Source organism: Podarcis vaucheri (assembly GCF_965113315.1).
Source record: "Podarcis vaucheri genome assembly, chromosome: 2".
NCBI lineage: Eukaryota > Metazoa > Chordata > Lepidosauria > Squamata > Lacertidae > Podarcis > Podarcis vaucheri.
In genome coordinates this window covers 5,490,034-5,516,905 of record NC_138760.1, presented here as the reverse complement: position 1 = coordinate 5,516,905, position 26,872 = coordinate 5,490,034, and the positions used below count along the sequence as shown (strand labels likewise).

The following is a 26,872-nucleotide window of genomic DNA, read 5'->3' as shown; positions in this document are numbered from 1 at the left end:
GCCAAGGCTTCAGTGCCCTGCCTTTCCCAAGGCTAGCAGGAACAATCAACAGTATGAGAAGCAAGCAAAAACGGCAAAATGGGCTTAGCTAAAAAACAAAACAAAAACTTGCACATGGGTTAGAATGAAATGCAAGGGACTTTAAAAAAGGAAAGAGTTGAAATGCAAGGGACTTTTAAAAAGGAAAGAGTTGGGAACTTCTATGTTGCTGGACACCCCCCCCCCCCCAGTAGCAAATAACTATTTCCATCAGTTTGGAAACTGGCAAACATTACTGGGAAAACTCCTCCCACCATCAGTTCTCTGTCCACAATGCATCATCCTACCTGCCCCCTGCCTCCCAGTCACTTACTGACCAGTGCTAAGGAAATGCACCTGGGAGAGCAGGTGAAGTCTTGTGTCTTTTCTAAATGTGCAGATAGTCACAAATGGAGAAGGGCATTAGACAGGCCAGCTCTGGCAAGCTTATAGAATCGCTTTGGCCAACCAGCGGCACCTCCTGCTGCTTTAGAGCAAAACTCCCACCATCCCCAACCAGATGGGCACTGGAGTCCAAAACAGCTAGAGGGCACCAGGTGGCCAAAGCCTGTTCCAGGACTAGTTTCTGAGCAGTTGTGATACAAAAATGAAACTCTCCAGAGACCTCACAGGCTGTCCCCTGCAGGAATTTTAAGAATGAAAGCAAGGATAAGTGATGAAGAGCCCTTCTAAGAAGTCTCACCCATTGGGCATTCAAAGGCTTCTCCATAACTACAGTGTTTCTGCTATGGTTTTCTTCATCACATCACAACTTGCTAGCCACCTGCTCCCAAATTATTTGCTAAACCCTTGACATCTTGCCCTGCTCTCTGAGCAAGTCCGCATGTGGATCAACCCATTTATGACAAAATGTCACCCCCTGTTGGCTGATCCAAAAACAGTCCTCAAATTTACTGGCACTGAAAAAAAATGAAGCCAACCTTATCTGTATGGGAACATACCGGTTGCTGGTTTGGCTACGTCTTCTTCAGCAGTATCTTCCCCATCTGCTGCTACCTCTTCTTCCTCCCCTGGCTGTGGCTCCTGCTCCTCATCTCCTTTATTCAAGTCTTTGCCAGGATCCAGCTTGTCAATAAGCTTGTTGAGGGTAGAGGCCAAAGACTTGGAGGCTTGCTTTCGATCAAACTCACCTTTCAGGCCTTCTGTTTCCAACTCATCCTCCACCTGCCAGTAAACGATCCAAGAAAGGATAAGCTAAGGTCTATTTACCGTATTTTTCGCTCTATAACACGCACCCGACCATAACACGCACGTAGTTTTTAGAGGAGGAAAATCCGTAGGCATGCCACCCGTAGGCATTCCCTCCATAACACGCACAGACATTTCCCCTTACTTTTTAGGAGGAAAAAAGTGAGTGTTATGGTGCAAAAAATACGGTATTTATTGAGAAAGAGAGAGATCCAGTTGAGTAGCAGCCTGGCTCATTTCCTGCAGTTAAGTGTACAGCAGTTGCTCCCACACTTTCTTGGGCCACTGCTCCCTTGAATCCACTCATCCCTAGTGCCCCCTCCCTACTAAAAGCAATATTCAGAACAGTGGTTTGCATGACCTACTATGGAAGGTAGTAACACAATAAAATTTGAAACAGCAACAATTAAATGCATACTTAATTAAACAAAACAAATGAACTTGATCTAGTGACACCAGGTTTGCAAAGTCTAACAGTCATTTACAACTTCAGTCCCCCCTTCGCCTGCTAGGTAACCCCCCTGCCCCTCCAGGGGGCCGGACCACCCGCTTTGAGAACCACAGTCTGGATCTGCAAGACTCCGCTTTCAATCATATTTCTAGTCCTTGTGGTTGTAAGGCTCCACCAGGGCAACCATACTGACTACACGTCTCGCTGCTGCATCATTCAGACACCACTTCCTCTGTTACTCCCCTCCCTTCCCCACCACCGGTGCTGCCTGAAGAAAGTTCCTTCACTTTGCAGAAAGATTCCCTCTCCTTACTATTCATCATTCTTTGCCAATTTTGTGTCCCTCCCTCTCAGTTTTTTCTAAACTAAAAAACACATACAAAGTTTATAGCCCTTTTCCCCACAAAGGCAGCAAAATATGTGCAAATACAAGGTGATTGGGGACAGAGAACATCCAAGGCCCATCAATGGTTTCCTCGGGTCGGTAGTACAGAAAGGAAATTATAGCTAGTCTCCTGCATCCTCACCTCATCAATGATGTGACCAAACTCCTTTTCCATCTCAGATTTTACCTCCTCCTTCAACTTGGCCATTTCAGACTTAGGCAGCAGGATGTCTTCCAGTTCCTTCTCAAACTTCCCCAGCAGGTCTTCCTCATCCTTCTCATCCTCCTGGGCCCCTTCTTCAGAGTGCTCTGTCCCTAACGATGGCTCACTTTTGGGTGGAGTTTCTTGAGATGTTTCCTCTGGTTCTCTCACCATTTCTTTGTCCTGGAGGGACAAAGGTGAGGCTCAAACTGATCCAGCCGAGATGCCATCACAACATGTGCACCACAAAGGCTGGACAATCCCTGTCCAGTGGCCCCAGGAAGACCTCCCAATTGTTGTTCCCTAGCAAACACCTGGACCCTGAACAAAGAAGTTCCATGTACTAGGCAGATAACAATTCCACACTGTATACCTAAAAGCAGTTCAGCAATAGCATAGTAAATCTGGAGAGAAGCAAGCCTTCTACTACATCTTACCTTCCTGGCATTCTCCTTCAAGTCACGAATAAACTGCACCAGGTCCCCAGGATTCTTGATAACTTTGAAGTGGATTTTTCTCTTGAAATCTGCAAAGATCCGAGACAGCACATATTATTTATTTATTTATTTATAAATAAAATAATTTATATACCACCCTCTCAAAAAGTATCCAGTTAGCATACAGCAATGTCAAAACATTTTTTTAAAGAAACCTTTAAAAGCAACACAGTATGACAGCATCTTACATGGGGGTTTGGTTCCAAGGGTTCAGTGTATAGGCAAAAACACATATACTCAAACCCTGGAAATGCCCCCCCCCCCGGGCAGCCTTAGCCTTCCAGTGCCAGAGCACTAAGCTGGGTTTTCCTGATGTAAAAAGTACTTTACCAAGCAAGGCATGCTCAGCATACTGGTTTTAGGATGCTTTTGTGAAATCTCATGGGTCCATCCAAGTTCCGGTGAGATCTCATGGAGCTACCCACAAGCTTCCAGAGCCTGTGTGCTAAGAGGACCTTGGAGGTTCTTTTCGCACCAGGAAAACTTTGCATGCATTTAATTTGCACAATTTCAGCTGGCCGGCCTTCAACTGTGCAGGGTAGAAAACGCACAAGTTGGATGTGCGTAAGATACAAGAGGAATGTACAGTGGTGCCCCGCAAGACGAATGCCTCGCAAGATGCAAAGCCCGCTAGACGAAAGGGTTTTCTGTTTTTCAGCTGCTTCGCAAGACGATTTTCCCTACAGGCTTGCTTTGCAAGACGAAAACGTCTTGCAAGTGTTCCGATTTTTTTTTGCTGCCCCCCCTTTTCTAAGCCGCTAAGCGCCTTTTAGCCGCTAATCCGCTAATCCTTTAATAGCCGCTAAGCCTTTAATAGCTGCTAAACCGCTAATAGCGCTAAACCGCTAATAGGGTTGCTTCGCAAGACGAAAAAACCGCTAGACAAAGAGACTCGAGGAACGGATTAATTTCGTCTTGCGAGGCACCACTGTACAAAACAATTAAAATGAGTCACCACTCAACAAAATTTTAAAAAAACTGCATAGTCCTCTTAACTTACAAAAGAAATGCATGGAAGTGTGCTGGAAGAGTGTTCCACAGCATGGGACCAGTGACCTGGGGAAAACTATCAGCACTTCTCTGGATGATTTCAGTGATCAAGCTGGATACAAGGGTTCAGATGGTCCTTAGGGCATCCTGGACCCAACTTACTCAGGGTAAGACCCTTGAACACAAGACCCTTGAACCTGGCCCAGTAGCATATGGGCAACCAGTGGAGATGTTTTAACAGAGGTGTCTCATGCTGTCAGCTGTTTGCCCCCATGTGCAGTTTGGTCACTGCATTCTGCATCAGCCAGAGCTTCCTGACCAGGTCCGAGGGCAGCCCCACATAAAGTGAATTGTAGTACTCCATTCTTGAGGGTAACAATGCATGGACTACAGTGGCCAATGGGTCCTAATCCAGTTATGGCCATGGCTGACAAAAGGCACTCCTAGCCACAGAGGTCACTTGGGTCTCGAATGATGGACATATCCAGGAGTATGCCTAAGCTACGTACCTGCTCCTTGAGAGGGAGTGCAACCCTTCCCAGAACGGGCAACTGGCCTATCTTCTGGATATAGGAACCGCCCACCCACAAAGCCTCCATCTTCGCTGAATTCAAACTCAAGTTTATTGGCCCTTGTCCAGTCCACCACTGCCTTGAGGCTCTGTTCCAGGGCTTTCACAACTTCTGTTTCAGATGGAGAACAGAGCTGCATGTCATCAGCATAATGATGGCACCGTGCTCCAAAGCTTCTCTTGCTCCAAAATACATGTATTAAATAGCACTGGATCCAGAACAGTGTCCTGCAGAAACCTGTAGCCTAAGGGCCAGGGAGTCCAATTGCACTCCTCCCATGTTGCTCTTTGGACTCAACTGTGCAGGTTGGCATGAAACCACCCTAGTGCAGTGCCTCCAACCCAGGAAGCTGATCAATGTTTTCAAAAGTTGCTGAGAGACTGAGTAAGAACAACAGGGTCACACTCCCTGCCCCTCTCTCTGTAACAGTCATCCATTAAAGTAACCAAGGCTGAGTCAATCCCCAAACCAGACCAAAATCCAGGCGGAAGTGGATCTAGATAAGCAGTGTCATCCAGGAGCGCTTGCAGTTGCCATCACTCTCTTTCTGAACACTAAACAATGTTAAAAAGAGGAAAGGATGCCTAAGGGGGGGAGGAACTAGCAGTTTCCAAAGATACAGGCCATTAAAAAAATGTCTGACTGTTAACCAGTCTTCTTGAAAGAATAGGAGAAGGAGGGTTCAGAAAGTTCTGAATTCTTTGGTTCAGGTGAACGTTCCCCAAAGCATCTTTTCTGACAGTCCTAAGAGGATTGTTTTCTTGAGCCACAGCACTTATGGGCCACACACTTACCTGCTAGGTGACTGTCTGCTGTCTTCATGATTGGCTCTTCCTCCTGCAGAAAAAAGACAGAAGTTAAATGGCTTTGGGTGCTATGCATAGAAGCCACAGTTGTAGGGTTGCGAGGGAATTATTTCTGCATGATACAGACTGTTGAGTTCTTGTTTCGCCAAAGGAATTCATTATTACCCGGACCCTGCATTCATCACTTGAGGTCCTTCTTTGTGTGCCTTGTGCATGAGAGGCCCGGAGGGTGGCAACATGAGAACAGACCTTTTCTGCGGTGGTTCCCCAGGAGGCTCACCTGGCACCTTCATGGCGTATCTTTACGCACCAAGAGAAATTGTTTCTCTTCAACCAGGGTTTGGCTGATTAACATTCTATGGCTTTTTAAATGTGTTTGTGGGAGGAGGGGTTATTGGTTTGGTTTTGATTTATTATGTATTTCCCCCCTCGTTTTGGTGGCATGGTGCCATCAGTATTTTTATGTTGTGAACTGCTCTGGGATATTTGAATGAAGGGTGGTGCACAAATTTTATAAATATTTTTCACCCGCAGATCTCAGGCTAGTTCATAACATAAAAATACAACAACAAAATATATAATAAAAATATAACAACAACAACAACAACAAAATAAATATAATAATATAATAAACATATAACAACACCAACATCAATGGCGCATGAGCCAACAACGAACAGATGCATCTATCTAATACCGCAGTGGGGGACTGTATCTGCCCAGTGGGCCAGATCACTAGCTCCCCCATCTTGCATAGGACAGTTTTGTCAGGCCAATCACCTGGTGTTAAAAGGACACTAGCTGATCTTTTTGTCCACAGGTGACAAGCAGCTAATTGGTTGGGTCTTGTGTTGTCCCTTGCAAAGCTTTGTTGGAGATGTGTCACGTGGGGTGTAGGGCAGTGGACATGGCTTGGCTGAAGTGAGCTTGTGGGCCAGATGTGGAGATCTGGTGGCCTGGAGGTTCCCCAGCCCTGATTTAGTAGATATGGAACATATGGCTGTGCTTGGATGCAACACTGAGACATTGGCAGTGGTGAGGCAACTTACAGGAACATAGGAATCTGCCTTTGACAGTGTCAGACCAGTGTCTGGCTGTTTGACTGACTGACAGGGGCTTTCGAGGGTTTGAGAAAGGTTCCTCTCCCAACCTTATCTGGATATGTCAGGGACTGAACCTGCGTGCAAAGCAGATGCTCCGCCCCTCCCTTTTTAAAAACTTGATGTTATTTCCTCCTTTAGATAAGTCAAATCTTATAATTTAGGGGATACTTATAAGTGCCTCAGCAACATGCCTAAATAAAAAACAAAGAACTCCCGCACTGGTGGTGTCAGAATCAAGAAAAAGGAAAATATACCAGCTTTGAGGGTAAGAATACACACACACACACGTTAAAAGTATTTGGACAGATACTGGTTATGATCAGGTGTGATGACAGGAGGTTACCTTTGTTTGGTCTGGCATCTGGGCTGTCTTCTCATCTCCCCGCAACGCTCTCTCCCAGAAATCAGAGTCATCACCTGGGTCACTTTCAGGAGGAGAAGCAGTTGGAACAGGCTCTGGGGTCACTGACCAAACAGGGAAAACAAAGTTTTTAAGTGGGAGCAAAGTCATTTGGGCTTTCCAAGAGCATTTCTACAGTTACACTCAGGATAGAGAATACTTTGCACCACACAAATGCAGAATTCAGCACATTGAGAATCGCAGTTCCTTTTTACAGGTTTCTAGCTTCCAAACCTGCAAGAGCAGCTACTGCCCACTAAAGATGTGAAGGTCCTGTTTCACCCCGAACCTTACCCCCCACTAATGAAAAAATGGATTACAATATATTTTCTTTTACAACGATGAACAAAATGTTTAAGCCAATCTGCTTATATATTTACTTTTCTAAAATGATTTCTAAGCTTGTGTAACTGGAAGACTTTTATGTAAACTTTTGTACAATATCAGATCATTACAATTCCTGAACACTGAAGCAAACCAAGTCCTGAGTTGTACACTGAGAGCACAACCAATGCAAGAAAAATATGCATTACTGCCTCTTGTCGGGCACTGCGGTTGTCACAAGAGAGCAAAGGCAGGTTCAATGCCTTCTTTGCTGATAGCTTGCCCATCTGACAGAATTGCACCAATAGACATCTGAAACTGCAGAGTGCCCCTAAGGATGAAGGCACATTGTGTAAGGGTCCTTGCACATTATCCCAACACAAAAACCAGAGGACCAATATCTTTTTTGGCACTGAAGGCCATACAGTGGACCCTCGGGTTACGTTACCTTCGGGTAACGTAACTTTCGGGTTGTGAACGTGGCAAAACCCGGAAGTGTATACCTCCAGGTTTCACCATGCGCACATGCGCTCTGCGCACTTCGCACATGCAAAGCGCTCTATTGCGTCGCACACACGCACAAAATCAGCGCCTCTAGATCTGGACTTTTCGGGGTACATATGGACCTCTGGAATGAATTAAGTTTGTATCCGGATGGTCCACTGTATTTACTGACTTTTTAAAACGGTGACTTGCCTCAGGTTCCACGTGATCGCCCCACCCCACGGCTACATTTCAGTAACATCCTTGCCAGGTAGTTCCCTACCATTGCCATCTGAATCCTGAACGGCAGAGTTTGGGTCTTGCTCATTCCACAGTCGTGTGTCTAGAGACTTCAGCTCTTCAGAGATCTCCTCCACTTTGCGCTTTGTGTCAGCTGCAAAAATTTACACAATATAGATTAGATGTGCAAACACACACCCCAGTATGTCCAGGTAAGAAACAGGTCATCATCATAGCACCCAATGCAAGAAGACAATATTCTCCCAAGCAAGCAGGACTCCTTGGCAATCAGCGCTCAAATACTACCCGGTTTGCTCTCCCTGTGCTATGCGGCTCTTCTGGCATTTGGAGGGCAAAGTGGGCACCAGAAATAGGAATCCTGAAATCCTGTGCCAAGAAATCTGGCATTCTGCCACCAAGTGCCCACGTTACACAGGTGAAAATACCTGCATACTTTGTTTTGTGTTGGGAGGTGTAGTGTTCAAAATACAAAATAAGATAAAGTCATCTAGCGCTTTTCAGGCTAAGTGGAATTTGAATCCAAGCCAGCACAGTCTTCACCACACCACACTGTCCCCCCATGCCTATTCTCTCAGCAACAGAGAAGGCAAATGAGGAAAGGGCATCCCTTAACACCAACTCTTTATTCTGTTTCTGCTTTTTAGGTTGTGATGCACACAACTCTACACACCATTCAATCTCCCTGAAAGGAGGGGCTTACGCTTCAAATGCACTTAAGATACTTCTGTCACACTGCTGAATCCTGCCTTGCCACCAGATCAAAGCGAATAGCCCTGGCCAAGAGGGCACCGAAGGGGCCTCCACCTCCTCCTTGACCAGTTGTACTACTTACACACTTGGGCCTTGACATATTCCACATATTCTGCAGGGCTCAGGGCCGGGTGACAGCGGATGGTCTGAGGGGTGGCAGTGGACGGTGGCCGCAGAAATGGGTGGTGGCAGATGCGGGTGGTGTGGATGGTCAGCACGTAGGAGCAGGACTGGGGCTCGTCCACACGGGCAATGTAGTCACCTGAACCTTCCTCACACAGAAACTGCGATTTAGATATAGAAAAAGATAGAAAGCTGTTTTATACTGACTCAGATCATAGCGTCCATCTAGCCTAGAACTTTGTGTTCTATTCCTCTGGCAACCAGCAGCTCTGCAAGACCTCAGGCACCAAACTTTCCTAGCCCTGCTCCTGGAGAGCCTTTAAAGATGGATATTGGCAAGATTTTGCCTGGGACTCCTGCACCCACTGCACATGCTCCACCCACTGAGCTATGGCTCTTACCCCCAAGATAGCTTTCCATGAGTTGCCAGGAGTGGGGACAGAAGAGAGGCTAATCTTGCTTTGAAAGGCACATGCATGGAATCCCGGTCTCTCTGCCAGGATGAAGGGGGAAGGTCACATTGGTTAAAGAGAGCATGGGGACTCCGAGTCCCTCCAGATGTGGTTGGACTCCCATCAGCTGCAGTTAGCATAGCCAATGGTCAGGAGTGATGGGAGTTGCATCTAGCAAGATGTGTTGCAGCACAGATCCCACATCCCTGGGTTGAAGGTCAGCCCAAGTTCAAACAGCAGCAGGGTAAATTTATGAGACAACGTCCCTCCATTTCCTTCTGCTTCACAATGTGCACTTCCTAACACTTCCTTGGCAGCTACATAAAAGCCTAATCTATTTACTTATTGATTATATATATATTTGATACCTCTTATGATTACAAATAAATCTCAAAGCAGTTTACCAAGATAGAAAGAAAACATGCAATAAAATTATTCCAATAAAAAAGTACATTGTGGATTATCACCTATGGTGTAGGGCAGAAGGATCCAGTGCTAATTGTCAGGGAAAGCCTGAGCAAGCAGGTGAGTTTTCTATGCATGTCAAAAAAACCCTGACCCTGAATTGGTCAGAGTTTTATATGTTAACAACACCACCTTAAAAAGTGGATTGGCAGCCAATGATCAGGCATTTGCAAGAGGAAAAATGGGGAACAAACTAACATGCATGACAGCACAAGCAGGAAGCTCTTTATAGCTCTCTCCTCTGCATGAAACACAGGTGGATAACCCATACAGTGGTGCCCCGCAAGACGAATGCCTCGCAAGACGGAAAACCCGCTAGACGAAAGGGTTTTCCGTTTTTCGATTCGCTTCGCAAGACGAATTTCCCTATGGGCTTGCTTTGCAAGACAAAAACGTCTTGCAAGTCTTGCGATTTTTTTCGCTCCCCTCCCCTTTGTCTAAGCCGCTAATAGCCTTTTAGCCACTAAGCCGCTAAGCCTTTAATAGCCTCTAAACCGCTAATAGCGTTAATAGGGTTGCTTCGCAAGACGAAAAAACCGCTAGACGAAGAGACTCGTGGAATGGATTATTTTTGTCTTGCGAGGCACCACTGTATTCCAAGCATTCCTAGGCCCAACTTCCAACTCTCAGCTCAGCATCTCTCAAGTCAACTATAGACCAGGGACCCTGTGGCCCTCCAACTCTCATCAGCCCCAGCCAGCATTGCCAATGGCCAGGAATCATGGCAGCTGTAGTCTAGCAGCATCTGGTGGGATACATGGAAAATGTCTGTTCCTGCCCATCACACAGCTCTGGCTACCTGAATGGAGACTTTCACTTGGGCATGAAGGGTTCTAAAGGCCAAGAGAGCCATACTTCCTTTCCTCTCAGCTGCTGACTCAGGAAACTTCCGCACAGTGCAACCAAGTTCCTTTCCTTACCCTGACTTCAGCCTCCCGGGGCTTCCCGTTCAAGTTGCACTTGGATCCGTTGACATAGGTCTGGCTGTGGTAACGCTTCAGCTTGTGCTGCTTGGAAGCCTGTGATGCGGGGAGAGAGAACCAGAAAACACTCAGGGCCTTTGGGGGGGGGGGGAGTTTCACTGCTGCAAGCCCCTATTGAGCAGAAGCTGAAGGTAATCTGCTTTGAGCTGGGCCTAGATGCAAGCAAGAGTTTATTCAGGGACAGCTGCAGACTGTCCTTAGCATACCCTCCCCCAAGCTGGTACTCTCCAAATATTGTTGTACTGCAACTCTCATCATCCCTTATTATGAGACAGGAAGGCTCCTGAACCAGGGGCTTAATTTGCTTTCCAAGAATTGCCTTACTCTGCTTTTTAAACTCCTTGTGCATAGCAAGGAGGGACCTCCAGACCTCTTCTCTACTTTCCCCGCATCCGTTCCTTTTCTTCTCCCCGCCTCCCAGCCTCCCTCACTGGCAGCATGGTTGCCACAATCATCCCTGAATACTTTCAAGGTGGTAGCGGCAGCAGTGGCATCTGTCCCTATTTTCCATTGGAGAAGCCTTCCCTAAACTGGAGCCCTTCCAGAGATTCCTGGACTCCAGCACACTATCGGTCCCCAGCCAGCACAAAGCAACTTACAAGCAAAATAAACCCACTCCACATACATGCATTAAAACCAAGGAAAAAAAGCTACATTAAAAACTTCCTCACCTCTTCTAAAAGGCAAAAAAAGAAAAAGAAAAGAAAAGAAAGTTAACAACCAAAGGCCTGGTTAAAGAAATATGCTTTTGCTTGTGCCTGAAGTGACCCAATGTGACTTACAAATTGGGAGTTTTCATTGCCATTCCCCTCTACTGATGTCAAGAGTGTTTTATCTCAAGGTACACTAAATCTAAGAGCTTCAGGCTGGGGGGAGGGGGAGGAAAGGTCTATTAAGGAAAGCAACTGAAACATCAGATTTATGTTCAGCAGTTAGGAGGTTGGAGAGCTACCTAAGCCTTAGGGATGCTCACTCAAGTTTTCCCCCATTGAATGAAGTGATCAAGGGCCTAAGGAACACCCACCTTGGCAGTTTCGTTGTCCCAGTCGAATGCGGACTGGTAGAACCCCAGGTACAGAATGTCACCTTTGATTTCAGACTCTGGGGGTGGGGGAAGACACAGGGAAAGATGAAAAGTGTCACTTTGTTAACTGGAAGCTTGGACCTCAGGAGAGAGTAATAATGATGATGACGATGATGATGATGATGATAACAACAACATCTTAGCATGAACCAGAGGCTGAGAAAAGACCTGCTTCAGTTGTGCCGCCACAGTGTAAATTCAAGCTATGAATCTGGCTACACTGACCACCACACACAAAAGACGCCCTTTCACTAAAAACAAAATGTTAAATATCTAAGTCTAAGCTAATCACGCCACTAGTTTCCTGACACATATGTTTTGTTTGCATAAAATCTGTGATTATAGATTAGGGGCTATCCCAGCTAAGAAACGGAAGGGATTAGTAAGAAGTAAAGTTTCAAATCTGCATATTGATGCAAAAAGGGAAAGCACACCAGACTGAAGAACCCCCCACTTCCTTTTGAGAACACAGCCATGTACCCTATCAGTTCAAATAAGCTGGACAGCCATTCCTGGTTTGCTGACATGAACTGCTTCAGTCATCAGCCTCTGACAGTGTTGGAAGACCCCCACCCTGGCCAAACTCTGCAATATGGGGAGACTATGGACCTCTCGTTATAAGACTATTGTTAAGAATTAACCATGTATACAGACCTAAGGTTAAGGTTTATTAAAAGGGTGGCACTATACTCACAACACAATTCTGGGGACTGTGGTTGCTCTTTTTCCACTGCAGATCAGCAAAGTGGGAGGCACTTTGCAGCAGGGAAGTGGCAAGCTGAATCCAGAGATGGAGACCGGAGGCTCTGAGATACTGCTGGAGTCCAACTCCTACCAGCCCTGGTCAGCAATCATAGGAGTTGTGGTCCAGAGGGACCTGAAGAGCCAAAGGCTCCCCATCCCTGGCTTAACTGTTCACTGATTATTTATTTCTACGCCACCTTTCATGCCAAAGACCTGTCAGGCTGACTAATATTAAAAGGGGGAAAATGAGCATTGTATCCAGAGAAAGTTGAGTGGAACTCTTTTGAATAATAAGACTTCCTTGGCTTTCTTTTCTACCACAACTCCATTTCACCTCCCAGAAGCCATTTCCGAGACTTGGTGGGCCCTCTGGAACAGTGGGTTATTGCAGCAATCCTCCTGCTCCACCAAAGCAAATTGTGCCAATGCATATTGCGGTTGAGAAGCAGGCAAGCATGACTCCCAGACCTGTCTTTGCCACCACCAGCCCACTTCTGTTCTGAGTGAATCATATATTCTTCACTGTTGTGGCATCCGGGGTGGGGAGGTTTAAACCTTCCGTTACAGTGGAGATGAAAAGAACCAAGCCCGGGTGGGTAAAGCGAGCAAACATGGTCTGGGGGGTGTGGGGCTTGCAGAAGGCTGGATAGGAGGGTCTGGAGGGTCAAAGGCTCCCCATACCTACTTTGAACCTAAACCAAGCAGATGAGAGAAACCGACAAAAGAGAAGAGAGTACCTTCCATGTGGTATTGCTGGATGTGCTTCCCGTAGCAGAACTCGTACGTCCACCAGTCCTTGGTCTGAGAGAAAAGGGAGACATTAAAGCCTAGGTGATTTGGCTGAAGCAAAAAATCTTGTTGTAAGAGCCCCATTGCATTATAATTCTCTTGAAGTATTACACCCAAATTAGGCAATGCCTAATCATGCAAATGAGTGGAGTGGACATGGAAGTGTTGGGTTTCACTGAAGTTTTGGTTATAAAAGTGGGAAAAGCTCAAGGACTCAGGAGTGGAGAGAGGGGAGGGGGAGAAAGAGAAAGATAAGAAGAATCTCAATGGAGTTTTAATAAGCCTGCAAGATTGAAGTTAGCATTTTAGCTGGGTACCGGCTTCGGTTCCTTAAAGGAGGCAGTCCCCATGACAGCAAGAGATTGTTGACGAAGGAAAAACAAGGATGATTGAGGGTAATCATCCTTGCAAATTTCCCCAGGGACAGGGGGAACGGGCTTCACTTGCAGTTCATTAACAGAGAGCCCAGGGGTGGCTTCCACTGCTTCTCTTCTTGCATCTGGTCTCCCAACATTTAATCCCAACCCTTAGCCCAAAGTTACCTTGGTAAGGCAAGGAGCCACTTCCATGGGCTTCAGCAGTTCTGAGATTCCAAGTCCACTGTAACTCCGTGGGTGTTCCTCTTTTTCCTGGTGGATCTTCACTGCGGCAGCAGGTAGCCGGCACTCGTACATCTGCTTGTATTTGGATGAGATACTCACCACATCAGATGACTTGCTCTGGAAAGATATAAGCAAAGGAGCTGGGTGAGAAGAGATAAATTAGCGGCAGGCAGCAGCCTGACTTCCCCAAAAGGACAAGGGAAGCAGGAGCCCAGGAGATACAAACAGCAAGAACAGGACTGAAGTTTGCCTTTTGGAGAACCAGTCTCCAAACACTTTAAAGTGGTTCTTTGGATCCACCATGTGAGCCTGCTATCTTAGTCAACAAGGCTTCCAGCCACTGGAAACACCACACAGGACAATGGCTAAAGCATGAAAGAGTTTTTTATTTAGCAATTTATTTTTAGGGGGAAAGGCAAAAGTCAGACTTTGCTGTGATGCAACATCTTCCCTCTTAGGGGAGAGTCAGAGCCAGTAGGAAGCACACATTTTGGCTGGCTACTAAACCCAACCTTGCAGAATATCACCACAGGGGGAAAGTTCCATTTGGTCTTCCCTTATTCCTGGTACCAAGATATCTTGGTTGGGTATATTTACAAATGCAGCTGGGCTTGCTTTCAAATAAACCTACGTAGAATTGAGCCTGTAACCCGTTTCACCACCAGTCCAGTCACTCTAGGCGGAGTGCTGTATATACTCCACATTTATATATACATAATACATGCACCCCCCCCCAAGGTAACCCAAATTCTGCCCACTATGTTATATGCAAGTCAAGCAATTTGCATCCATGTACAGTGGTGCCTCGCAAGACGAAAAGAATCCGTTCTGTGATTCTCTTCGTCTAGCGGTTTTTTTCGTCTTGCGAAGCAAGCCCATTGAAGGATTAGCGGCTTAGCGCTATTAGCGGCTTTTAGAGGCTTTTAGCGGCTTATCTGCTGATCGGATCAGCTGATAAGCGGCTTAGCGCTATTAGCGGCTTTTAGAGGCTTTTAGCGGCTTATCTGCTGATCGGATCAGCTGATAAACGGCTTAGCACTATTAGCGCTATTAGTGGCTTATCTGCTCATCGGATCTGCTGATAAGCGGCTTAGCGCTATTAGCGGCTTTTAGCTGCTTTTAGCAGCTTATCTGCTGATCGGATCAGCTGATAAGCGGCTTAGCGGCTTAGAAAAGGGGGGGGAGAAAAAAAACCCAGCAGGAACTCGCAAGACATTGTCGTCTTGCGAAGCAAGCCCATAGGAAATTTGTTTTGCGAAGCACCTCCAAAACGGAAAACTCTTTCGTCTAGCAAGTTTTCCGTCTTGCGAGGCATTTGTCTTGCGGGGCACCACTGTACATGTAAGTTAAGGGATGCGGGTGGCACTGTGGGTTAAACCAAAGAGCCTAGGACTTGCCGATCAGAAGGTTGGCGGTTCAAATCCTCGTGATGGGGTGAGCTCCCGTTGCTCTGTCCCTGCTCCTGCCAACCTAGCAGTTAGAAAGCACGTCAAAGTGCAAGTAGATAAATAGGTACTGCTCCGGTGGGAAGGTAAACAGCGTTTCCGTGCGCTGCTCTGGTTCGCCAGAAGCGGCTTAGTCATGCTGGCCACATGACCCGGAAGCTGTATGCCAGCTCCCTCGGCCAGTAAAGCGAGATGAGTGCTGCAACCCCAGTCGGCCACGACTGGACCTAATGGTCAGAGGTCCCTTTACCTTTACCTTACATGTAAGTTACAGGGAGGATCAAGGGAGTATATAGGGCAATGAACCCGCTATCAACTGCTTGGCCCCTTCCCAGCTTCAGTAATTATGCTAGGCATTGCCTACATTTTCCTGCTGATCTTGATATTACTACTGCAGCCTCTACTACAACTATATCCCACCTTTCCTCCTTCCTTTTTATCCTTCCAACAACTCTGTGAGGTAGGTTAAAGCTAAGAGGCACTGACTTGCCCAAAGTAACCCAGTGAGCTTCATGGCTGAGTGCGGATTTGAACCCTGGCCTCCTGGGACCTAGTCCAACACTCAATAATTAATACAACACAGCCGCTCTAGCCGGGTGTGTGTGTGAGGAAACCTCTTGCCCACAGGCTTCAATGGGCCCAGCAGATGCTCTAACACCACCCACAATTACCTTCTAATCATGCCCACCCCGATGTGACAACATCACAGTTGTTCACACAAGGACCAGTAGTTTCTGTGTATGAGAGATGTTCCAGACACCTTGTATTGAAGACCTTGTGTGTATGGAAGACCTTCATGTTCCTCTCAAATGTAATACACATTTACATCGCAATAACAGCATGTACAGTGGTACCTCGGGTTAAGAACTTAATTCGTTCTGGAGGTCCGTTCTTAACCTGAAACTGTTCTTAACCTGAAGCACCACTTTAGCTAATGGGGCCTCCTGCTGCCGCCGCCCCACCAGAGCACAATTTCTGTTCTCATCCTGAAGCAAAGTTCAGTTCTTAACCCAAGGAACTATTTCTGGGTTAGCGAAGTCTGTAACCTGAAGCATCTGTAACCTGAGGTACCACTGTATTCATATTAGCAAAGCAATTATTCACCAGTGTGTCCCTCAACAGTCAAACATACAATCAGCAATGATTACACTACAAAGGGCGGCACCAAGGCAAGGTCACCGTGAGCTCAGCTCCAACTGGCCAGCCAACTGCAACCAAGCCCTCCAGAACATTCGCAGATGTACAAAGTACAAGCCAGATTTAGGCTGTTGACAGAAAGGGGCTCCTCTTTTTTGCCTGACAAACAACTTGGCAGAAAGTCAAAACCCTCTCATTCATACCAACCACTGCCTTTTGAAAACTGACAGAGAGACAGTCTCTGTTTTTGCAGTCACATAGGGGCAGAAAAGCAAAGAACAGCAGTGCAGTATAGCAGGGGTAACTTGTTCCTAACTGGAAGAGCACTGTTACTACATTTGTGTTTCTAGGCATTTCTGACAGATCCAGACCAAAATGTATTTTCCAAAAGCTGAGCTCAGTTTTGGGATGAATTAAATGATGCTCACAGTGGTGAGTACCACACTCGTTTTTCCTTTGCAGAGCCACAGTTTTCAGAGTGGTTTAACAATCAATCGCTCTTCAAAGGGAACTCTGGGAATTGTAGGTCTTATGAGGGAAATGGGGGTCTCCTAACAACCCTCAACACCCTTAACAAACTACAGCAACTGCAATTCTTTGGGGGAAGCTGTGAATATTTAAAGTGGCAGCATAGCACTTTAAATATATGGTGAATGTGGCCTAAATCAAGGATCATGATTTGTTGCACCAGATACTAGAGGAACAAAGTGGGAGCTAACTCCATGTTCACAGTAACTATTGATTATTGTGATGTATCAACATGGTCCATTCAATATTGCTCTTTTACTCCCCAATATAAACCAGCACCTCAAACCGCCCACATATTTGTTGTGATTTAGAGCTCTCTTAGGCTGTAGGTGACGCTGTGGTCTAAACCACTGAGCCTAGGGCTTGCCGATCAGAAGGTCGGTGGTTCAAATCCCCACAACGGGGTGAGCTCCTGTTGCTCGGTCCCAGCTCCTGCCCACCTAGCAGTTCAAAAGCACATCAAAGTGAAAGTAGATAAATAGGTACCACTCCAGTGGGAAGGTAAACGACATTTCCGTATGCTGCACAGAAGCTGGCCACATGACCTGGAAGCTGTCCGCGGACAAATGCCGGCTCCCTTGGCCTATAGAGCGAGATGAGCGCGCAGAATCGTCCGCGACTGGACCTAACGCTCAGGGGTACCTTTACCCTTAGCCTGCAGTCCTATCCTGCGTATCCGGGGGCAAGTCCAACTGAACTCAGTTGGGCATATTTCTGAGCAGAAATGTATAGGATTGCGTTGTTGGACAGTTCTTGCACTGTGGCAGCAATCTACATCTACAAAAAAGCTGGAAAAGTAGCCTCTCAATGTGCCACTGAAATCAAGCTCACTCTATGATAGATTTCAAAATGACATATTTCAAAATGACAGAGTGCTAGAGTCCTGACTAGTCAAGTTGCATGGGATGGATCAATTCCAATCTGTTACCTCTGAGGATGTGGACAGGCTGCTTGGACGAATGAAACCAACCACCTGTCTCCTTGATTCTTGCCAATCCTGGCTTATAAAAGCTAGCCAGGAATGGCTGGGCGATGGGCTTCGCGGGGTGGTGAATGCTTCCCTCCATGAGGGAGCCTTCCCAGACCCGCTGAAAGAGGTGGTTATCAAACCGCTTCTTAGAAAACCATCTTCAGATGTGGCCAATATGTCCAACTATCGCCCAGACTCAAATATTCCATTATTGGGCAAGGTGACTGAGCAAGTGGTTGCTGAACAACTCCAGACATGCCTGGAAGATGTGGACCATTTGGATCCCTTCCAGTCGAGATTCAGGCCTCATCATGGGACTGAAACTGCCTTGGCTGCACTGGTCGATGATCTCCAGCGGGCTAGGGACAAAGGTGAGAGCTGTTTCCTAGTTCTGCTGAATCTCTCGGCTACTTTTGACACCATTGACCATAACATCCTTCTGGACCGTCTAGAGGGGCTGGGAGCTGAGGGCACTGTTATACAGTGGTTCCACTCTTTCTTCCTGGGCCATGTTCATAAAGTGGTGTGGGGGATGAATGTTCAGACCCCTGGACTCTCACTTGTGGGGCACCTCAGGGTTCTGTCCTCTCCCCCATGCTTTTCAAAATCTACATGCAGCTGCTGGGAGAGATCATCAGGGGCTTTGCGCTGGGTGTTCATCAGTATGCGGATGATACCCAGCTCTACCTCCCTTTCAAATCGGAACCAGTGAAGGTCCTGTGTGAGTGTCTGGAGGTGGTTGGAGGATGGATGGCGGCTAACAGATTGAGGTTGAATCCTGACAAGACAGAAGTACTGTTTTTGGGGGACAGGAGGCGGGTGGGTGTGGAGGACTCCCTGGTCCTGAATGGGGTAACTGTGCCCCTGAAGGACCAGGTGCGCAGCCTGGGAGTCAATTCTGGACTCACAGCTGTCCATGGAGGCGCAGGTCAATTCTGTGTCCAGGGCAGCTGTTTATCAGCTCCATCAGGTACACAGGCTGAGACCCTACCTGCCCGCGGACTGTCTCGCCAGAGTGGTGCATGCTCTGGTTATCTCTCTCTTGGACTACTGCAATGCGCTCTATGTGGGGCTACCTTTGAAGGTGACCTGGAAACTACAACTAATCCAGAATGTGGCAGCTAGACTGGTGACTGGGAGTGGACACCGAGACCACATAACACCGGTCTACACTGGCTCCCAGTAAGTTTCCGAGCACAATTAAAAGTGTTGGTGCTGACCTTTAGAGCCCTAAACGGCCTTGGTCCAGTATACCTGAAGGAGCGTCTCCACCTCCATCATTCTGCCCGGATACTGAGGTCCAGTGCCGAGGGCCTTCTGGCGGTTCTCTCCCTGTAAGAAGCCAAGTTACAGGGAACCAGGCAGAGGGCCTTCTTGGTAGTGGCACCTGCCCTGTGGAACGCCCTCCCACCAGATGTCAAAGAGAAAAACAACTACCAGACTTTTAGAAGACATCTGAAGGTAGCCCTGTTTAGGGAAGCTTTTAATGTTTAATAGCTTATTGTGTTTTAGTGTTCTTTTGGAAGCCACCCAGAGTGGCTGGGGAAACCCAGCCAGATGGGTGGGGTATAAATAAATTATTATTATGATGATGATTATTATGTATATGGATGTTAAAATGTGATGTTGGAATTTCATTTTAAGACGCCACTCAGTAGCTGCAGAATCCCTGCACAATTTTAGAGCACACTAGAATGCATTGTTCCAAGGAGATGCCAGCCAGGCCTACCACCACAGATACGGCAAGTAATACTTTGGCCACCTGAGAAGAGAAGACTCCCTGAAAAAGACCCTGATGCTGGGAAAGATGGAGGGCACAAGGAGAAGCGGACGACAGAGGACGAGATGGTGGGACAGTGTTCTCGAAGCTACCAGCATGAGTTTGACCAAACTGCGGGAGGCAGTGGAAGACAGGAGTGCCTGGCGTGCTCTGGTCCAGGGGGTCACGAAGAGTCAGACACAACTAAACAACAACAATAAAACCCTAAAACTTCCCCAAGCACATTGCAAAGGAAGATTTGTCATGGCACACAGTATGTCTTTGGAGTAGCTTACTTAGCCTTATTGTTATTTTCATCAGGAAGCACCAGTAGATTGAGCACAGTTTAAGGTTTTCAAACGGCTTAGGACCACAATACTTCAATGACCGCCTCTTTCCATATGAACCTAGCCTAAGAGCGATCGTCTTCTGAGGCTCTCCTTCGTGAGTCTCCTCAAGAGGTCTGGAGGGTGGCAACATGAGAATGGGCCTTTTCTGCAGTGGCTCCTCGTATGTGGAATGCTTTCCCCAGGGAGGTTGACCTGGCACCTTCATTAAACACCTATATATGCCAGGCAAAAATGTTCCTTTTTAACCAGACCTTTGGCTGATTTGATTGACATCCTATACCCTTTTAAAATCTGGTGGGGGGGGTTATTGTGTTTTTATTTTGATTATGTATTTTGTGGTTTTATATTCTGATTTTACTTTGTGAATTGCCCTGAGGCATGCAGGTATAGGGCAGTATATTAATATTAATGTTAAAAATAAATAAATAAATAAATAAAAATAATGGTTCCTGTTGCTAGGACCTAAGGCTGTGTCAGGTAATTAATCTGGAACTGATAAGGCAAGGACCAGTTCAGAATGAACTTGCATGGAAGTGAAACTTAAAAAGCAGCTGTGCAGGCTATAGCAACATGGAGACACTCCTGCAAATGAATCCAACTAAAATTACTAGTCCACAAATAATTTTACTAGCTTATCAGCCCACATATGCCATTGCCCCTGAAGTAAAAAACAAAGCAAAAACAGATTTATAAGACTTCCCTGCCTGATCATCTGGAAGGGTCCCTTAGGCTGCAGTCTGATCAATACCGACTTGAGTGTAAACCAGCCTTGTAAATTAAGCCCAGAAAAGTTACTAGCCTGCAAAAAGAAAGTGCAAGCCTGTTAGAGGCTGGCAGGAGACAGAGCTCTGCCCCTCCTCCTGTAGCCCACTACATTTTGATGCAAGGCACAGGGGGGCCAAATGCTGTGTCCCTCTTCTGCCACTCTTCTCACTCACCAGTGTAGGATTCCTTTTGACCTATAGCTCACAGGCAAGTGCTTAAACACAAGGCTGGGGTAAGACCCATTGAATCAGAGGGCTGCATCCACTGCCCTACTGGCTGTGGTTGATGGGAGTTGGAGTCCAACAACATCTGGGGGTCATTGGTTGGGGAAAGGTTGGCATATAGGACTGCACTGCCATTTGCCATAGCAAGTGGCTATTTACAAGATGCATTGTTTTGTTACCCATGTAATATGACTTTTGCTGTAACTGTAATGTTCAACTTATGCTTTATGTTTTAGTTGCTGCTTTGTTAATAGTGTTTATAGACTGCAATTGTTTTACTGATTATTTGTTATTTATTTTATATGATTTATGCTGTACTTGTGATACTACTATGTTCTATTATGTTGTTAATTATTGTGTGTAAGCCACTTTGGCATTCAGTGGAATGAAAAGCGGCATATAAATACAATCAATCAATCAGTCAGTCAATTCTATGCCAGCCTGGAAGCCACCATTTAATGCTAAGCACTCCCCACTGTTGGAATGGTTCTGGTGCAAGTCACTCTGGTGCCAGACGTTGCATTTCCTTTTATGATACAACACTTGCAGTATCCCAAGCTCCATCACTTGCAAGGGAACAACAACACAGGAAAACCAGATGGTTAAGCTGTCAATGCATTCAGGGAGCAGCTACTTCCATTAGGGAGGCTCTTTTTCTTCTGGAGAAGGGATGCAGTTCTACAACAGATAAGAGTCAAAACACCACTAAAGCAAAAGAAGGTACACCCACACTTGTGCTAATGAAAAATGACTCCTTATGTAAAACAGAATATATTAGCCAGATTTTTTTTTAACTATATGAGACATCAGTATCAAAAATCCAAATACTGCAGAATCACAGAGGGGAGGTTGTTCACTGAGAGGGCGTGGAATGAACACACTGTGTAAATTACAGTCATTTGTTTATGTTGCAAGCTTCAAACTCCAGTAGCCAGAGACACGGTTGGGCAGCTGACATCTTGGTGCTGCAGGAAGCACTGCTTTCAAAACAGTAGACATGCAATTAAGAGTGCACCTGAGCGGCATAAATAGTTTTCAGGATGTACACATAACTGATTACTAACTAAGATACTGGTGCAGAGCAGCTTTCTCCAACCTGGTACCTGCAAGATGCTTTGGATTACAACTCCCATCAGCCACAGCATGCAAAGCCAATGGTATGGGATGATGGGTGCTGTAGTCCAAAGCCCCTGCAGGGCACCAAGCAGGGGAAGGTGAGGGCAGAAGATGCCCATAGCTGGGTACTGCCACTTCAAGACTACACATTTTCTACCAAGACCTGTCCTATTAACTGAAGCAGCAAGTTTCCCTTAAAACAAAGACTACTGCTGTCCTATAAATATTGCCTATAAACATATCTCAGGAAAATCATCTGCATCACACTTTGAGAAACTCAGGTCCTGCTCAGTTCTGCCACCTTGAAAAAGACCAGACCCTCCATGGGTCTGTTGCCTCCCCTTCCCCCTAAGAAGGCAGGAAACAAAGGAGGAGAGAGAGAGGGAGAGGGAGAGAGAAAGAAGAGCCATTTGGCTCTGCAAGGTTTAAGTCAGTCCTCTGTAAAAACCACAAAAAAGATCAAGGACAATAGCACTCAAGCCACTTAAAATAATAATAATAATCTATAATAATTTATACCCCGCCCATCTGGCTGGGCCTCCCCAGCCACTCTGGGCGGCTTCCATAAATTCCAAATTCCTCAGGGTCAACTACAACACAGATGATGCAAGACTCAGGTGTGATGATGCAACCCTTGCTAGAGTAGTAAACATACACTGATGCCACTGTTCCTGAAAAGGGAAAGGGTGCAAGCAGCTGTAGAAAGCAGAGCAGCAGTCAAGGAACCTGAACAGGATGATTAGGGTTTGAGTGCCCACTGCTATTATGTGTCCACAGTCAAACATCATCAAATATACCATGAAGCCAAGAATGTCCTATCTAAAGGGCAAGGCAAGTGTGTGAGCTTTTTACAGATCCTACATGCATTTTGGGAGGGGTAGGCTACAGACACATAGGGAAGGTGCATCACCTCCTTTAAACTACAGTCAGAACTACATTTAAAACTCAACTCCCCTTTATTTATGACAACTACTGTACTAGGCAGAGTAATCCAAACCCCCATCCACCATGTTGTATGGAGAGGGAGGGAGCACTCAATATGCCCACCAAAATGGCAGACAGAAGCTGCCACTGGTGGTAGCCAGCAGGAAACCCCAAATTATGGTGTTTTGGACTGGGCTGGCACAAAATTGGCTGGATTCTGTGCTAATTCTGCTACTGCCATAAGATGGCAATAGGCCTGACCTGTGTCTGTTCACTGCACCAGCCTGGGGCTTGACACAGCAAAGAGGTATTTTCCCCTGCCTCTGTTGCCCACACCTTCCACCATGAGCAGCAGGACAGCAGAAGCAGCCATGGCTACACTATGCCACAAAGTCCAGCCACTCCTTACATTTTTAAAGAAGTTTTCAATTTGAGTTATCCATGGGTTAGCTAGGATAGGCACTCAGCCTCTCGAACACCATTATTATGTTAAGTGTACATTAAATTAAATTAAATATAGATGACTACAAATATGTAGTATTTAATTTAGTTGTTACGTGATTGTAATTAGCCCAAGCTGATTTCTTGGCAGCTGTTGTAACTGTCTAAGCATTTACCTCAAGGCTGACTAGCCTCTGGCCCTCCAGATGTTGCTGAACTCCAACTTCCATCATCCCTGACCATTAGCCATGCTGGCAGGGGCTGCTGGGAGTTGGAGTTCAACAACATCTGGAGGGATACAGGCTTCCCAGTCCTGTATTACATGATTGGTGAAATGGTCAATTTTTCTGAAGTGATTAAATGTTTATTACATGAATAATATTCCTGCCCTTTATGGCATACCTTGGCCACTTCTTGAAGGGTGAGATACTGTTCCTCTAAATAGGAGTGGAGAAACCTGTGGCCTGACTGACATTGAAGGATTCCAACTCCCATCATTCCCAGTGGGTATATCAAATAGTCAGGGATGATGGAAGCTGTAGTCCAAGAATTTCTTGGAAGACACACAGTTTCTCTATCCTGGTCTCCCAAGGGAAGCTCACCTACCGCCATAAATACTTGTCTTTAGGCACCAGTCAAAAACATTCCTTTTTACCCAGGTGTTCATCCATTAAAAAATCTATGGCCTGTTAAATGTGTGGGGGGGGGAACGTTACTATGGTTTTTTATTATTTTGCTGTGTATACTGTTTTATTATTCTGCATAAAAAATGTTATTAATGTTGTACACCACCCAGGGATCTTTGGATAAAGTGTGGTATATAAACTGAATACATAATGATTTAAAATAATATCTTGCTACACTTTAATGGGACAGAGGACCCCTACCTGTTGTTTATTGCAGACAGATTTGTTTTATTTGTTCATACAATTCGTTACCTGGCTCTTCATTGCAAATAACCCCCCAAAGCGAGGGTACAATACTTATAAAACGCAGCAAAAAACCACACAAAAATGAACCCATCAACAAACAATAAAGGCGGCACCAGACACGCAAGAGATCCAACAAGACCTGGAGGGGGGGGGGTCGCCCTGGGAAGCCTCTTGCTGCGAGCAGAGCCAGCGCTGCGCCTTGCGGCCCCTCAGAAGCCTAGCACGAGTTGATGAAGGGGCGAGAGCCGTATGGCGGCGGCGGCGCCTGAGGAGGCGGACTCGGGCCCGCGGAACCTTCTGCCACAGTAATGACGAGGACGACAACAACAACAAGGAGCGCAGGTCTTTCCCGAGGCGCCGCCAGACTCCTTTGGCCGCCTCTGCTGGACTCTCCGGCGCTTCCCTGCCCACCACCATCGCCTCAGCTCGGCCCAGCCAGCCATACCTGCCCGGCCATCACGGGCTCGGCGCCGATTTCAATGCCGTACTTCAGCTCGCTGAGCTCGTGGAGGTTGAGCGCGCCCAGCGCCTCGCTGCGCCCCAGCGCCAGAGCCCCGGCCAGGAGGAGGAGCAGCAGCCGAGGCACCCAGGACCCCGAGAGGCGTCGCGCCGGCGCCATCTTCCTTCCCTCCGGCTTCTCGCCTTTACTGGCGGCCGCCGCGGAGGCTACTTCCGCCCTTCCTCTACGGGAGGGGGCGGGTCCGATGACCATTATTGCGCGGGAGCCTTTCCATTGGCTGCCGGGAAGGGCGGGGGAGCGAAGCGTTCGTCGGAGAAACCTGGTAAAAGGGGATTGGGTCGCTCCCGTCAGCCAATCAGGAGAGCGAGCGCCCGTATCGGGCTGCGGCGAAACGAGGAAGAAGCGCGTCGCGGGACGCTCTGCTCGGCGCTCGGCCGCCCTCGGCAGCCAATCAGAACAGCGAGCGCCTGCAGGACTAGAGGGATTGCTGCGCAATCCGTAAACACCGCTTGACGGCGCGCGCCTGCTGCCTGCAAATGCGTGCCTCCGTGTTGTGTTGTGTTTTAAAAATCTAGATAATTTAATCCAGATTATTTCGCCACCCCTGTTACTGCTCTGTGGAAGCACGGTGATCTTGAATACTGTATAATGCATTTAAAGTATAATGGGGGGAATATTATTTTAGCATTTACTTTAGCTTTCCTGAATATTAGCACAAGAGCATAATGAAAACATGTCAAGGAGTAATTAATCCACATTCAGTGACCCTGGATAAGAGCTGTGGAAGGGATTCGGTGAGCCGATGCCCTACCTGAAGCTGGAGCACGCAGGCTGCATGACCCGTTTTAATTCACTTGGAATGGCTGTTGTCTCCTGGGCCCCAGGATTTGTCCTTTTCTAAAATGCTGTTCTATTGTTGCTATTAATAATAACCTTCCTATTAATAATGTCTCATTAATTCAACTAATAGTTGTCATTATTATTATTATTATTATTAATTAGATCTATATAACAGTCCACAAACATACATTCCTTGGGTGGGCTACAACAAAATATTAAAAACAGAATCTATAATAAATCACTACAGGCAGAACTGAAACGACTACATTTGAGAAAAGCCCTTTCTCCCCTTATGTGTCAGTAAAACCCCTTTGAATTTTGGGACTTAGTCTTATAGCAGTCGCAGAATCAGGCAAAAGCCATTCCATAGCTTTCAGTGATTCCTAGGGTGCTTCCTGATGTGTGTTTATTGCAGGATCCTGGAGGTCTGTGCTTTATGAAAAATCATACACATTTCCTTTTAAACACTGACATTTTTGCTAGGATAGCTTTGCAGTTGTTAGGATAATTCTTGGCTTGGCCAAACTCCTTATCTCAGATAATCTTGTCATCCACAGCCATGTGAGGGAACCATTCTAGATGAGTGTGTCCTTTGGAGAGGCTTTGGTCTGGTGCCCTGGACCCAGGCAATAAGGTGTTCAGCTCCAAAGTGCTATTGGAGACAGTGTGTGGAAGAGGCATGGACCTTGTCAAGAGAACATCTGGGATGGGGATGAGGGTGGTTAGTGTTTGTGTCATGCGATTTTCCTACCGACTCCGGCCAGATCCTGTGAATGAGAGAGAGTAAAGCCAGGTTAGCAACAATGACCCACCAGCTCCTGTGGAGAAGAGGGTTCCCACAAAGGCGGCAGAGGGTGTGGCAGACATCATCCAGTGAAGAGAGCAGTGGCGTGATCCTTCCGCTACACCCAAGGTAGCACCACCTCAGGTAGTACCACAGCAGCAAGCAGTGGTAACAACTGAGGCCTATGCTGCCCACCCTGCGACCCTTTTACTGTTGTCCTCATGAAGCCCTAAAAGGAGAATATTGTCACGTGCCACTCCAATCTCTAAGTGGTGAGAGACTCTAGACTCCAAGTGCTTACCCAAGGTTTGGTTTCCTTTGGAATAAAGGTCAGTGGAGACTGCGGTGTCCAAGATATATGATTTTATTTTCACATGCATACAAAATGAACATAGGATGGAGGGGTTCACAACATTAACACTCCAGCATATACTGTGTCCATTAGATTTCCAGCAAAGCCTCACAGTCCAGCAGAGAGCAAACATCTCTCTTTGTCTCCAGCTT

The 26,872-nt window shown here is 46.6% G+C and overlaps 1 protein-coding gene across 3 annotated transcripts in view; it reads right to left on the bottom strand.

Moving 5' to 3' along the window:
* The window catches only part of OS9 (OS9 endoplasmic reticulum lectin), a 32,700-nt gene extending 7,772 nt beyond the window's left edge, over window positions 1-24,928 (bottom strand). Inside the window, exons 1-12 of one of the 3 annotated variants that reach the window (XM_082208312.1) lie at window positions 24,730-24,928; window positions 13,634-13,810; window positions 13,040-13,103; window positions 11,499-11,575; window positions 10,412-10,510; window positions 8,534-8,735; window positions 7,709-7,834; window positions 6,577-6,698; window positions 5,119-5,161; window positions 2,703-2,791; window positions 2,206-2,448; window positions 981-1,203 (exon numbers count right to left, since the gene is read on the bottom strand). In XM_082208312.1, the coding sequence (XP_082064438.1) occupies window positions 981-1,203; window positions 2,206-2,448; window positions 2,703-2,791; window positions 5,119-5,161; window positions 6,577-6,698; window positions 7,709-7,834; window positions 8,534-8,735; window positions 10,412-10,510; window positions 11,499-11,575; window positions 13,040-13,103; window positions 13,634-13,810; window positions 24,730-24,903 (1,639 nt within the window). In that variant the 5' untranslated portion in view covers window positions 24,904-24,928. The remainder of the gene's footprint in view (window positions 1-980; window positions 1,204-2,205; window positions 2,449-2,702; window positions 2,792-5,118; window positions 5,162-6,576; window positions 6,699-7,708; window positions 7,835-8,533; window positions 8,736-10,411; window positions 10,511-11,498; window positions 11,576-13,039; window positions 13,104-13,633; window positions 13,811-24,729) is intronic. The other 2 variants (XM_082208310.1, XM_082208311.1) reach the window with 2 other exon arrangements.
* Window positions 24,929-26,872: the final 1,944 nt, after the last annotated feature.